Raw genomic sequence first — 15,499 nt, 5'->3', positions numbered from 1 at the left:
CAGAAGCAGATCAGATGTACCGTGGATAATCCTTGAGTCATACAATCAGAAGCTTCTGACGTATACTTATTTCCTATTTTCATCTGTATTTTTGGGTAAAACCATTTTTTACTTCCCTTGTCCATCTCAGTATAGCCACTGATTTCAACAACGCCATAGATTTTATTCACCATCCCCCTACATCTATCCTGACCCTGTAACCTCAATATTATTTTATTTCTGAAAAGTTTTGAAATTAGTCATTGCCATAATCCCTCTGCCTAACTACAGAATATCCTGCAAATGTTCATAATCAAGGAGTGGCTCTGTGAGGTTTTTTTAAGAAACAACAACTAAATTCCTAACCCATGAGAAATCAAGTTTTCATGATTTAAATGAATTATGTGAAATAAGGAAGGCAAGGTTTATATCTTCTCAGAATCCTGGAGTCTTTCTTACAGCTGAGATAACTTTCTGCCCGTTGTTTTTCCGAAGGGAGCAAGTTTTTCTATTTGTTTTTCCTTAGCAAGCATACATCGTGTACTTTGGGGTTGAATTTGGAATTTTTTTTTTTTTTTTTTGGAAACTAGATGACTATTGTCTTACATAATCCAGATTGAATAAATACAATTATTAATTTAACATAAACCTGGGATTTTCCAACTTCTCACCCACAAAGCGAGTATAGACATCCCTGGAGTTGCAGCCCCGTCAGAATGCACGGCGACCGGCATCACGCTGAGGATATTGAACAAAGTCCAGTAGAGCTGGTGAGTACAAACGCCTTTTAGCTGCTCTCTCGGCTCGTAGTCTTGCTTTCAACATTGAACATGTAACACTTCAAGAAAGTTAGCTTGCATTTTTCTGATTTTGCTATTGTAGGGTGAATGGAATCTGAGATGTTATTACCAGCAATCACAAGTGTCCAGAGGGGTTATTTAATATGCCAGATACTGCTTTTCATATCATTGGGAACTATGCATTAGACTTTTTGCCTAAATTTTGATATTTTGCTGAATTTTGACATTTATATATAAGGTACCTCTAGATAAAAGTTTTAGTAAATTATTTGGAATGTTGTTTATAGCACATATTAATATTTATTGATATTTATGTTTATTTTATATTGTTTATGTTATTATTTATTACGATATATTTTGATCCAATGAAAATACCTATTTTCATTGACCTATTTATATGTATTTAAAGTAGTAATTTATAGAAAATGTCTCACAGGGAGACTTATGCTGAAAATAGAGTAATCTAGTAATCTAGTAATATAAAAATCATATTTTTCGGAATGTGTATGGGGTCTCACTCCTCATTCAAACAAATCTTTTCATTTTGCATATGGGGGAATTGAAACATTAAGAGTCCACTTAGCTAGGGCGCCTGGGTGGCTCAGTTGTAAAGCGGTCTGCCTTCGGTTCAAGTCATGATCCCAGGGTCCTGGCATTGAGCCCCGCATCAGACTCCCTGCTCAGCTGGAAGCCTGCATTCCCACTCCTGCTTGTGCTCCTTTTCTTGCTGTGTTTCTCTCTGTCAAATAAATAAATAAACTCTTTTTAAAAAAAGAAGAGTCCACTTAGCTATTGGCAGAATCAGAAATAGAACTCACATTTCTCATTTAATCTCATTTTTTTAAATTATTTTTTTTAACCTCATTTTTTGTTAAAGATTTTATTTATTTGAGAGAGGGAGTGAGCAAGTGAAAGAGAGAGCGAGATCATGAACAGAAGGAGAGAGAAAAGCAGACTCCCCACTGAGCAAGGAGCCTGATGCGGGGCTCAATCCCAGGACCCTGAGATCATTATCTGAGCCAAAGGCAGATGCTTAACCAAATGAGCCACTCAGGCACCCTACAATCTCAATATAAGGAATTACTTTTCAGAAAACTTTACTACTATGTTCATGATAAAGAAAAACGAATTTTATTTATTTATTTTTAAAGATTTTGTTTATTTGACAGAGATCACAAGTAGGCAGAGAGGCAGGCAGAGGAGAGAGGGGAAGCAGGCTCCCTGCTGAACAGAGAGCCCGACATGGGGCTTGATCCCAGGAGCCTGGGATCATGACCTGAGCCGAAGGCAATGGCTTTAACCCACTGAGCCACCCAGGCGCCCCAGAAAAACGAATTTTAAATCAACTTGAGATTGTAGAACCAAGAGATGAATCAGAAGAAATAAATAGAAAGATAGGCTTTGATAAAAGAATTGTTTCGCCACATGAAGGTTATATTTGTGACCAGTCTCGGGATTCAGCAACTAGACTGTCATAAACTTATTTTAGAGGATGACTCATATTTCAAGGAAGTTACAAAATGTCATCGCTTTACTATCATATATACATCATTTTATTTCCTTCTCCTTTTCATTATATATTAGGTATGAATTATGTTATTTCCCCACATGCCAAAATCTATGCAATTTATTCCATTAAGTCAAATGAATAGATAATCTACCTTAAAAAAAAAATCAAGCAAACAAACAAAAAAAACCCAAAAAAGAAACAAACAAAAAAACCCAAATAGTGAAACTGACTTCTGAAACCACGAAAGGAATGTTTGGAGTGCCCCCTCCCGCTTTTTTTGTAATCTGACAGTCTATAACTTCTTAAGTGCCCAAAAACAACAAGTAGAAAAAATTTTTTTTACAATTGCTATGAGTTTATTTGCCCATTTTAGAGCCCTTGGAAAATACAGACAATAACAAAGAAAAAAGAAAAAACCACCCATGATCCCTCCCAGAAAAAAAGATCACTGCCAATATTCTACTTCCTGTCCCCTCTCCCATCCAATCTAATTTTATTCTTACAAATGTTTTATTTTGCCATGTGAAATTTTTGTCAATTTACCTGTTTTTCCTCCAAAAAGCCCATAAAGATATTAATTAAAACTCAGAGAATTGAGAGCTTATACTGCTGAAATGTTTTTATAACAGGATGTTTATCCAAGTTGTCTTTTTGTGCCTCAGTAAAGGGTTGTGGTTTTCTTTATTTAAGTCCTATAGCATTTGAAATGCTTTGCCATTTTATATTGCTTTATTACTGCGAACAGCAATGCGCACACACACACACACACACAAACAAGTGCTGTTTCATATACTTTTCATCTTTTTATAATCAGCCAACTCAATGAGTTCTTATTCCTTTTGAGAAATTGTATGGTTGATTATTTGAGATCCTGTTTGTAAGCAGTCATATGATGTAGAAAAAAAAGTTAATTTTATATTCCCATTTCCATTATTCACACACACTGATGAGAACTAGAAAAACATGACCTAATATTGGTGGTAGGAGACGTTCTTCACTCCTCCTGACTTTAAAGAAATGTGCCGAATGTTTCACAGTTAAATACAGTGTCAGTCTATTTTATTTGTAGTTCTTGAGATTTGTATTGTCTGCCTTTGTCAAGACTGAATGCTGAAATTTGTGAAAATGCTCCTTGGGCATCTGTTTAATCAATCATTTTATTTTTCATTGATCATTTGATGTGAAAAGTGTATCTGTACAATTCATATCATCCTACCATTTATTAGAGTTTCAGATTCTTCTAGAACTTGGTTGGTTCTTCCTTTAACACATGTTGGATTCACATTATTTATATGAGCTTCATTTGTTTATGTTCCCAGATAAAACTTTCTTCATCTTTAACAATGACTTGTTTGTTTATTTATTTATTTAAAAATTATTTCTCTGCAGTTGCCCAGAAATCCATACTGTTCGAATGAAGGAACCCACTGTGGTTGTAGATTGCCCACGGGGACCCTCCAGCCGCAGTGGGTAAGATTTGGGGACTGGGGGGAGGTGGGGTGTCTTTAGCAGTCCTGGAGCACCGGGACTCTGCTCCACAGACTCCCTGCAGGGCTCTTGAGTCCTCTAACCCCGTGTTGGCCCCATGCCCTTTGACTGCTCTGCACTTCTCCTGTGCTGCCAGTCCACAAGCTCCTGGTGACAACAGGGACCCACGGCCCCCAACAGTTTATCAGGGTTTCATTCTATTCCTTGAAGACCCTACCCCATACCAGCGCTAATACGTGTTCTATTTTGATATCTTTCCAAGCTCAGTGAAAGGTCTCTTATGTATAAGACATAAAAATTATTTTAAAAATATTTTTCTAAATATAAAATTTCAGTATGTAATATGAAAATAGGAGCTAACAATGAGCAAAAGAACACCTGCAATTTTCCGTCACTCAAAGGTAACCAATCTGAATGTTTTGATATACATTTTCATCACTTTTTTTTAGCAATGAGGACTAACTAGATAATTTAATTTATATTGTGATGTTAGTAGCTGATCATAACTTAACAGTAATATATTCCAGAGGCAATCTATTTGCATATGAGATGATGCCTTATTGCTTTAGTACAAAGGTGTAATTCAGAGGGAACACTTTGTCCTCATGGATTTGTGGACAAGTCGTGTCTGTGTGTGAGACAGAGAGAGAGAGGGAGGGAATGAAAGAGACAGCTAATAAACTGTAACTGAAATTATAGAATTTGGAGTAATGAAACAGATTAGCCTTATTCTAACTGAAATCAGCTGCCTATGTCACTACTATCTCATTTGCTGAAATATTCACTTTCATAATTCATTACAGGTTACAGCAAAACCATGGTCACTCTGGAAAACATTTCTGGTGTGTCTCCTGGCCTGTCTAATTGCCACAACACTTGTGGTTCTGGTCTTATATTTTGTCCACTTCAGCAAGCCCGTCAACGGTACAACCATCATCATTCACGCAGATGGAAAGTCAAATCGTGTCACCTGCCTCCCTGGTTCTACCCCATCTCCTGCCTTATCAACCCTGCCTGGATCTCCTACCCCTTTGCCCAACCAAAGCTCCCCTGCCAAGGTGTCTCCATCCCCCATGGAGACCACTAAAACAACACTGGAGCATGAAATCATCATTGAAGACAAACAATGACATTTTTGAGCCCTCAGCATTCCTCCAGCGAGATCAGCACCCTCCCCCTGGAGGACGCATGTCCAGGGGTCCTCTCTTCCCTGCCAAGAGGTGACAAAGCATTTGGTTTCATGAGAGCTTGCCCTTTTTGCTCCAATCATTGGCTGAATTCCCATATCACAATGACTCAGTCTTAGGCCCTCCCATGTTCAAATGATTGCAAAAAGATTTTTTTTTTCCAACTGAGCCAGATTCATTTAGGCTGGGGCCCAGAACTTCCTTTTTAATCCCTCTTATACAACCAACTTTATTCTTCACAAATGGTTTCCACTGAGGAAGAGGATCCCACTTCACTTTGTTCCCTGCCTGTTGGCTCCTAAGCCAGTGTTTACCATCTAGCTATTGCTTCTTTTGTAATCTCATATACTTCACTATATCCAGCATTTGTATTCCAGTGGGAAGAAGGAAATGTTCAATTAAAGTACTTAACAAGCGGGTGGGAGGTTGGGGGAACCAGGTGGTGGGTATTGGAGAGGGCATGGATTGCATGGAGCACTGGATGTGGTACAAAAACAATGAGTACTGTTACGCTGAAAATAAATTTAAAAAATTTTTTAAAAAAAGTACTTAACGAGCAAGAGTTTTTAAAATACCTGTCGGGTATTAGAGACTCATTTCTCTTGTTGGGAAATTCAGAAAAGAGATTAGTGAAGTTAGGAATAATCAAGGAAGATTTTGGAGAGAAACTAAGAGTTGAAAAAGGATGAAAAATTGGATTTAGGTAGAGGTAATTAAAATAGAAAATGAGGGGCGCCTGGGTGGCTCAGTGGGTTGAGCCGCTGTCTTCGGCTCAGGTCATGATCTCAGGGTCCTGGGATCGAGTCCCGCATCGGGCTCTCTGCTAGGCAGGGAGCCTGCTTCCCTCTCTCTCTCTCTGCCTGCCTCTCCATCTACTTGTGATTTCTCTCTGTCAAATAAATAAAATCTTTAAAAAAAAGTTAAAAAAATAAAATAGAAAATGAGAGGGTGAAAAAAGAATTAATAGATTTAAAATCAAAAGACACTTAGAAACACTTAGACACATTCAAATGTAATGTATTTTATATATTTACATTTTTTCAGTGATATTGTCAACATCATTTTCCACATTTGATATTTTCCTTAATATCTAAAATTCCAGAAACTACTCCTTACAAAATTTGAGCTCTAAAATTGTTTTGTATTTTGTACTATAATTTTGAGGGCACATTGCTTGCGATTTGCTACACACAAGATGTGTTCAATATTTATATTGAGTGTTTAATATTCACTAAAAGCATATACATTTCATTCTGGGAGAGACTTTAGAGTTAAATGAACCTTTCCATTCCACTCCCAACCTCTAAACTCTATAAAAATGGGAGACTGTCTCAGACAAGGAGCTTTCCTACCCAGACTCGGCCGCAGGAGAGGACACTAAAGCCTTGGTATCCAGGTTCCAACTTCTGATTGTCTTTTGCTCACCATTAGAGGTTCTTTGTTTTCCTAAAGCAAAAGACTTTGTGTTCTATATAATTTTAGGTTGATTTACTGCAGTCAATAATAGGCTATGTGAATTGGAATAATAGACTGAGACCTTATTGAACACTTAAGACTCCACAAAAAAAAGGATCGGAAATATGGTCATTCCTTACAAAATTGTTTTATATGGGCAGCTAGTTTTTATTTGTCAGACACCATGAGATGTACAAATTTGAGTCTTTAAAGAATAATTTTTATACCACAAATATCATTAAACTTAAGAACTTATTAATCTTAAGAATGATGAAAGTTGTTATATACATTTTAGAAAAGAAAGATCAGAAAGTTCTAGATAAGGTTAATAAACACAAGGGAGTAAATGTGTATGCATGTTCCCCTAGTATGATCCTAAATTATTCACTTCTACTATTGTTTTTATTTAAATGCCTGGGAAGAAGAAAGACTAAATTTGTTAGGTTCAAATGTATTTCCTAATATAATTTAAATTTCACTTTGTGGTTTAAAAGTAAAAAAAGCTTTTAAAAAAAGAGATACTATAGATGTGATATGGTAACATGGTAACATACCCCTTTATGTTTAAGGAGAATCTTAGCAATGAGTTTCCTACATTAAATTTTGGGTTGGAGGATATTGTAATTAAGTCATCTGACATCATCAGATTTTTGTGCTTTGTAAAATAGAGATGTAAATGAGCTCTTGGATTCTCTGTTCTGCTTTAGACTTTTATGGTTTAATAAAATTTTCAAATAGTAAACAGGGTTGTGGAAAATATGTTCACAGTTAAAATACATCACTTGAACAAAAATTTTATGAAGTACTATGTAAATACTAAGTGAAGTATGTATAGACAATAAATAAGTAATCACCCAGTTTTAATGACTTATTCAGCAAATATTAAAACCATATATAAGCACTAATATTTATTGTTTCAAAATTCATTCACTCCACTTGATTGGTAGTAATATATTTTAAATTAGTCAGGAAGCTTCTCTATTTAAAACATCTGCTACACAGCCTTTTGTGAGTCTCTCTCATTCATTCTTTTTTTTTTTTTTAACGATTTTATTTATTTGTCAGAGAGAGAGGGAGAGAGAACGAGCACAGGCAGACAGAATGGCAGGCAGAGGCAGAGGGAGAAGCAGGTTCCCCAACGAGCAAGGAGCCTGATGTGGGACTCGATCCCAGGACACTGGGATCATGACCTGAGCCGAAGGCAGCCGCTTAACCAACTGAGCCACCCAGGCGTCCCTCTCTCATTCATTCTTAAGCACAAAGTAACTTTATGTAGGATTAGAGGCTAAGTTTACAAATTTGCTTCACCAAATGAGAGTGTAACTAACTTCCTTAGAGGCTTTACTGGAAAATGTCCTAGCGGGCATTTTGCTTCTCCCAAAGTTCATTTATCTATACTGAAAATCTGCTGTAATGGGTAGCCCAGCTCCAAGATGGGATAAACCACTCGCTCTCAGAATGTGCAGTTTCCAAAGTTTTTCAACTTTGAAACTACAGCTGACAGCCCTGACTCCATCTTTGGCCCTTCATCTTGGTCACACCTGTGCAGTGACCTACAAGTCCCATGCCCGAGGAGGTTAAGCCATGCCCTGTGGGAAGGCTAGTTGTGATCTCGAGCTTCCTGAATGTGGCACACAGAAAGTTCCACTTTAGATACTAGTAGAGATTCTCTGGTGCACCCAGATGGCGCCCCTTCAGGAAACTACCCTCTGGCTACACCGCCCAACCACTTGCTCTATAAAAGCTGGGGATTACGGTCCAGACTTGGGGGAGAAGATCTTTGTGTTTGCTGTGGACCATTCTCCGCGGGATCCCCACTGTCAGTAAGTTACCCTGAATAAAACTCCGTGTAAATGGTATAGAGAGGCTTGCTTTGTTTTTCAGTCTCAAAGTGCCTTCTTTTTGCTTTACTGACCTTCCTCCACCTTCTGACAATTGGCAAGTCGGCCGGGAGATGGAAAACAAAACAAGTGTGGGGGAAGGGCCTCCTCGTTTGTGGGAAAAATCCCAGCTTGGCCAGCCACCTCCATGTGGAGGGACTCGCCAAGGTTTTGGACCACTTCAGACTAATGCATGAATACAGAGACGCTCCCCACCCCCTGTAAAGAAAAAAAAAAAAAAAAAAGCCCAAGGGATTGTTGGATACCCTATCTGAAACAGCAGACAAAGGAAATGGAGAAGGGAAAATGGCCAAGCTATCGTGGTCGTAGCTTGGCTGTTGATCTGTGCATATGAGACACCACGGAAAAGCAGTTACTAGTAAGGAGAGAACCGGAACAAACCAGGGAAGCGTGTTTTTAGAAGTGTGGCTTTAGAAAAGAATATAGGAGCCTGTGGGATTCTCCAGACATTCTACGAGGGAAAGTGCATAGCAATAAATTCACAGAAAACAAAGATCTCAAATAAACCACCTAACTTGATACCTGAAGGAAATATAAAAGGAAACTAAGCCCAAACGTAGCAGATGGAAGTAAATAACAAAGATTGGAGCAGAAATGGCCCCCAACAATGAAAATGAGTCAGCCACTGATACATACCACATGATAAATCTCAAAGTAATTATGCTGAAAGTGGGCAAACAGAAGAGTAACACTATATGATCCCATTAATAAAAAAAATTCTGAAAAATTTACACTATTTGATAGTGACAGAAACAGACCATTGGTTACCCAAGGGCAAGAACTGGAGTGGGCATATATGGGGCAAAGAAATTACAAAGGGGTATAAGGAAAATTGTGAGGGTGATGACTATGTTCATTATTTTGATGGTGGTGATGTTTCCGTGGGTTAAAACTTATGAAATTATATGATTCCAATATGTACAACTTGTTGTATGTCAATTACACCTTAGTAAAGCTACTTCAAAAAAAGAGACCAGTAAAATAATAGAAAAGATGAATGAAACTAAGAGTTGGTTATTTGAAAAAAAAAAAATTGACACACTTTTAGCTAGACAAACTAAGAAAAAAGAAGAGTAAAAAAAAACATTACAAATGGAAAAGGAGACATTACAACTGATACCACAGATCCAGAAAGATCTGAAGAGTTTATTGTGAACGATTGTACACCAACAAATTGGATAACCTAGACGAAATGGACAACTTTCTAGAAACCTACAACCTGACAAGATTGAGTCATGAATATACAGAAAATCAAACAGATCAATATGAGTAAGGTGAATGAATCTGTGATCAAAATTTTCTAAACTTTTAGAAAAGCTCAGGATCAGATGGTTTCACTGGTGAATTCTACCAAATATTTAAAGAAGAATTAATGCCAATCTTTTTCAAAGTGTTCCAAAAAATTGATGAGAAGGGAATATCCCCAATCCTTTTAGAAGGGTAGCATTACCCTGATACTGAAGCCAGATAAGGACACTTGAAGAAAACAAAACTATAGGTCCATATCTCTAAAGAATGTAGGCGCAAAAATTCTCAACAAAATATTAGCAAACTAAGTTGAATCATATATTAAAAGGATAATATACCATGATCAAACTATAAAGTTTCTGCACAGCAAAGGAATCCATCAACAAAATACAACCTGCGGAATGGAGAAAATCTTTGCAAATCATATCATCTGATAAGGAGTTAATATCTAAAATCTATAAAAAACTCCTAACTTAATGGGAGAAAACCATTCAATTTAAAAATGAGTCGAGGAGGAGCACCTGGGTGGCTCAGGTCATGATCCCAGGGTCCTGGGATCGAGCCCTGCATCGGGCTCCCTGCTCAGCAGGAATCCGCTTCTCCCTCTCTCTCCCCACTGTCTGCCCTGCTTGTGCTCTCTCACTCTCTGTCAAATAAATAAATAAAAATCTTTAAAAAAATAAAAATAAAAATGAGTAGAGGAACAGGATAAACATTTTCCCAAAGAGGATATACACATACTTGGCTAGAAGCTACATGAAAAGGTATTCAAAATCGTCAATCAGGAATATGCGAGTGAAAACCACAATAAGCTATCACCTCACACCTGTTAGAATGGCTATCAACAAGAAGCTGGGAGGAAAAGTTTTGGCAAAGCTATGCAAAAAGGGAAAACCTGTACTGGTTGGGATGTTTAAATAGGTGCAGCCACTACAGAAAACAGTACGGAGGTTCCTCAAGGAATTGAAAATAGAACTGTCACATGATCTAGCAATTGCACTTCTTGTTATACTTACGATGCAAATAAAAACAGGATCTGGAGGAGAGATCTGTACTCCCATGTTCCTTGCAGCATTATTCACAATAGTCAAGATATGGAAAAAACGTGTCAACAGATGAATAGATAAAGAAGATGGGGAAAAAAATTCAGCCACCAGAAAGAAGGAAATTTGCCATTTGTGATAACATGAATGGAAACTGTGGACATTATGCTAAGTGAAATAAGCCAGAGAGTGCGAAATACTGTATGATATGATTTGTAGGTGGGACCTAAGAAAGCTAAAATCCTAGAAACTGTATAAACATAGAAAGTTTCTTTTTCACAGAGAAAAGACTGAAGGTAGCTGGTACAGAGCTGGAGAAAGTAATTTCATGGTCCTCAGAGATCTGGACTCCTTTATTTCATTGCTCCAAGTAATCAGCAACTGGCTTCTATTCCATGATTCAGAATGGCTGCTTAAGCTCCTGTCATTATGTCTATATTCCAACCAGCAGAAAGGAAGAGGCCTGAAAGGATTGATCCTTCCGTCTAAGGATATTTCTCAGAAATTGCATGCAACAGGGGTGCCTGGGTGGCTCAGTGGGTTAAGGCCTCTGCCTTCGGCTCTGGTCGTGATCCCAGGGTCCTGGGATCGAGCCCCGCATCGGGCTCTCTGCTCTGTGGGGAGCCTGCTTCCTCCCCTCTCTCTCTGCCTGCCTCTCTGCCTACTTGTAATCTCTGTCTGTCAAATAAATAAATAAAATCTTAAAAAAAAAAAAAAAGAAATTGCATGCAACAATTATATTATATCCCATCACCAAGATTAGTCCTATAGACACACCTATCTGTAAGGAAGGCTGGAGAATGTCTTATTATTCTGGATGTTTGTGTGAGCAGTTAAAATTAATGGTTCTATTTATCAGGAGAACAAAGAAAAGGCTATTGTGGGACAGTTCCAAGTGTCTGGCATAACAATTAATTCCAAAATTTTTTAGAGGAAAGTAGTAAGCATTTTATCCCAATTTCCTCATCCTTTTATGAGCACCCCCCCACCGGCCCGTACTCTTTAAAACCCTTTCATAAACACTCTGACGGCAGCAAAATTCTAACCGTGTCTCATAATCGTGAGTCAGATGTGCCGTCTGTGTGACACTACAGTGGCGAGGTTGCTGGGGGCAGGAGCCGATCACACCGTCTGAGGACTTAGGTGTGCAGGAGTGTCCCCTGTTACTGGCGATCACCAGTGCCCCTCCCGGGAGGAGGGGAGTCATGCCTCGTGCTTTTGTGTATCCCCATGGAACCCAACCGGCACCTGGCTTAGAGAAACTACAAAGCCAGGGCTTGATGTATTAAGGCACTGACCACCTCCCAGAAGCATCCAGCAGTAAGAGATTGTGGAGATTATCAAGTCCAAAGGCCACTTTTTTTTTTTTTGAAAGTTCTGTAAAGCTTTATTCTATGCCAAGCATTAGAAGTCAGACTGACTGGCCAGGACCACCTCCGCAGAGAGCGACAACCCCTTCGTCTTACAGGCTAGTTTTATAGGGCACAACTGCAGCCCTCTACATTTGTGGCTTGGCTGATTGGATGTTTCCACCTGTCTGGACTTGTTTTAGGTGTGTGTTTTAGCAACAGTTACCTGGAACTGATATCAATAATTGTTGAGGCATTTATTAAACAAAATGGCCTTGTTTTAGGTGTGTGTTTTAGCAACAGTTACCTGGAACTGATATCAGTAACTGCTGTGGCATTTATTAAACAACAAAATGTCTACCTAGGCAACATGGGGTCACTATGGCTAAGTAGGCTCGGGCAGGTCCTAGGGGTTTAACAGGTTTTAATGTGGAATTGGCCCAATAACCACAAAGCTGTCACTACACTTTTTCGTTACTGGTTATTTTGCAAATTTACAAATTCAGCTGCTTTTCCATAGCTTTCTCACACATCATAGATGTTACTTTCTAGAGTGGCCTCAGGTACAGACTGGAGACTTTCCTCTCCCATTATCTCCCAATATGCATCATATTGTTAATTTATTAACATTGAACTCACTGCCACCAGCCCTGTAACTCCTGCCCGAATGGAGCTGATCTAACACACGTGTTTTCTCTGTAAGGCACATCCCAGCCTTCCCTCTCTTAAAAACACCAGATAATCTCTGTCAAATAAATAAAATCTTAAAAAAACAAAACAAAACAAAACAAAAAACCACCAGATAACACTTCAGCATTGTGCTGGGGGTACATTCCAAACAGCAAACTCACCAACAAAAAGCACAAAAATGAGAAACACGTGGCATGATACAGACTGCTGAAAGAATACTTATGTACAGTATGAGAGCGGAAACAAGAAGACAGACTGTAGTCTGGTTTCACCTCCGCTGAGACCGTGCTCATTAGGCCACTCAAATGTTTTCTTTCTTTGTGCATTTTCTTTTTTTTTTAATTTTTAAAAATTTTTAATAAACATATAATGTATTTTTATCCCCAGGGGTACAAGTCTGCAAACCACCAGGTTTACACACTTCACAGCACTCACCATAGCACATACCCTCCCCAATGTCCATAACCCCACCCCCCTTCTCCCTATCCCCCCCTCCCCCCAGCAACCCTCAGTTTGTTTTGTGAGATTAAGAGTCACTTATGGTTTGTCTCCCTCCCAATCCCATCTTTTTTTTTTTTTAATTTATTTATTTGACAGAGATCACAAGTAGGCAGAGAGGCAGGCAGAGACAGGGGAAGCAGGCTCCCCACTGAGCAGAGAGCTCGATGTGGGGCTCAGTCCCAGGACTCCGAGATCATGACTGGAGCTGAAGGCAGAGGCTTAACCCACTGAGCCACCCAGGTGCCCCTCTCCCAATCCTATCTTGTTTCATTTATTCTTTTCCTACCCCCCAAACCCCCCACGTTGCATCTCCACTTCCTCATATCAGGGCAATCACATGATAGTTGTCTTTCTCCGAATGACTTATTTCGCTAAGCATGATACCCTCTAGTTCCATCCACGTCATCACAAATGGCAAGATTTCATTTCTTTTGATGGCTGCATATTCCATTGTATATATATATATATATATGACTTCTTTTTTATCCATTCATCTGTTGATGAACATCTAGGTTCTGTCCATAGTTGGGCTATTGTGGACATTGCTGCTATAAACATTCGGGTGCACGTGCCCCTTCGGATCACTACATTTGTATCTTTAGGGTAAATACCCAGTAGTGCGATTGCTGGGTCGTAGGGTAGCTCTAGTTTCTACTTTTTGAGGAACCTCCATTCTGTTTTCCAGAGTGGCTGCACCAGGTTGCATTCCCACCAACAATGTAGGAGGGTTCCCCTTTCTCCACATCCTCGCCAGCATCTGTCATTTCTTGACTTGTTAATTTAGCCATTCTGACTGGTGTGAGGTGGTATCTCATTGTGGTTTTGATTTGTATTTCCCTGATGCCAAGTGATGTGGAGCACTTTTTCATGTCTGTTGGCCATCTGGATGTCTTCTTTGCAGAAATGTCTGTTCATGTCCTCTGCCCATTTCTTGATTGGATTATTTGTTCTTTGGGTGTTGAGTTTGCTAAGCTCTTTATAGATTTTGGATACTAGCCCTTTATCTGATATGTCGTTTGCAAATATCTTGTCCCATTCTGTCAGTTGTCTTTTGGTTCTGTTAACTGTTTCCTTTGCTGTATAAAAGCTTTTAATCTTGATGAAGTCCCAATAGTTCATTTTCGCCCTTGCTTCTCTTGCCTTTGGCGATGTTCCCAGGAAGAAGTTGCTGCGGCTGAGATCAAAGAGGCACCTGCCTGTGTTCTCCTCAAGGATTTTGATGGATTCCTTTCTCACATTGAGGTCCTTCATCCGTTTAGAGTCTATTTTTGTGTGTGGTGTAAGGAAATGATCCAATTTCATTTTTCTGCATGTGGCTGTCCAATTTTCCCAGCACCATTTGTTGAAGAGGATGTCTTTTTTCCATTGGACATTCCTTCCTGCTTTGTTGAAGATTAGTTGACCACAGAGTTGAGGGTCTATTTCTGGGCTCTCTATTCTGTTCCATTGATCTATATGTCCATTTTTGTGCCAGTACCATACTGTCTTGATGATGACAGCTTTGTAGTAGAGCTTGAAGTCTGGAATTGAGATGACACCAACTTTGGCTTTTTTTTTTTTCAATATTCCTTTGGCTATTTGAGGCCTTTTCTGGTTCCATATAAATTTTAGGATTATTTGTTCCATTTCTTTGAAAAAAAATGGATGGGATTTTGATAGGGATTGCATTAAATGTGTAGATTGCTTTAGGTGGAATAGACATTTTCATAATATTTGCTCTTCCAATCCATGAGCATGGAACATTTTTCCATTTCTTTGTGTCTTCCTCCATTTCTTTCATGAGTACTTTATAGTTTTCTGAGTATAGATTCTTTGCCTCTTTGGTTAGGTTTATTCCTAGGTATCTTATGGTTTTGGGTGCAATTGTAAATGGGACTGACTCCTCAATTTCTCTTTCTTCTGTCTTGTTGTTGGTGTAGAGAAATGCAACTGATTACTGTGCATTGATTTTATATACTGACACTTTACTGAATTCTTGTACATGTTCTAGCAGTTTTGGAATGGAGTCTTTTGGGTTTTCCACATAAAGTATCATATCATCTGCAAAGAGTGAGAGTTTGACTTCTTCTTTGTTGATTTGGATGCCTTTAATTTCTTTTTGTTGTCTGATTGCTGAGGCTAGGACTTCTGATACTATGTTGAATAGCAGTGGTGATAATGGACATCCCTGCTGTGTCTCTGACCTTAGCGAAAAAGCTTTCAGTTTTTCTCCATTGAGAATGATAATTGCAGTGGGTTTTTCATAGATGGCTTTGATAATATTGGGGTATGTGCCCTCTATCCCTACACTTTGAAGAGTTTTGATCAGGAAAGGATGCTGTACTTTGTCAAATGATTTTTCAGCATCT

At 38.7% G+C, this 15,499-nt stretch overlaps 1 protein-coding gene across 1 annotated transcript; it reads left to right on the top strand.

The window, feature by feature from the left end:
- The first annotated feature begins 319 nt into the window (after positions 1 to 319).
- On the top strand, positions 320 to 5,434 carry LOC122901916 (dynactin-associated protein-like). The gene is made up of 3 exons (XM_044240983.1): positions 320 to 749; positions 3,679 to 3,759; positions 4,581 to 5,434. The coding sequence occupies exons 1-3, from the start codon at positions 696 to 698 to the stop codon at positions 4,905 to 4,907; spliced, it is 462 nt and encodes a 153-aa protein (XP_044096918.1). The 5' UTR covers positions 320 to 695; the 3' UTR covers positions 4,908 to 5,434.
- Positions 5,435 to 15,499: the final 10,065 nt, after the last annotated feature.

Source organism: Neovison vison, chromosome 3 (assembly GCF_020171115.1).
Source record: "Neovison vison isolate M4711 chromosome 3, ASM_NN_V1, whole genome shotgun sequence".
Taxonomy (NCBI): Eukaryota; Metazoa; Chordata; class Mammalia; order Carnivora; family Mustelidae; genus Neogale; species Neogale vison.
This window is presented reverse-complemented; position numbering and strand designations above follow the sequence as displayed.

Coding starts and splice junctions, on each gene's coding strand:
- LOC122901916 (XM_044240983.1), top strand. CDS start 696: ATGCACGGCGACCGGCATCACGCTGAGGATATTGAACAAAGTCCAGTA. Junction 750..3,678: donor AACAAAGTCCAGTAGAGCTG/GTGAGTACAAAC, acceptor ATTTCTCTGCAG/TTGCCCAGAAATCCATACTG. Junction 3,760..4,580: donor GGACCCTCCAGCCGCAGTGG/GTAAGATTTGGG, acceptor AATTCATTACAG/GTTACAGCAAAACCATGGTC.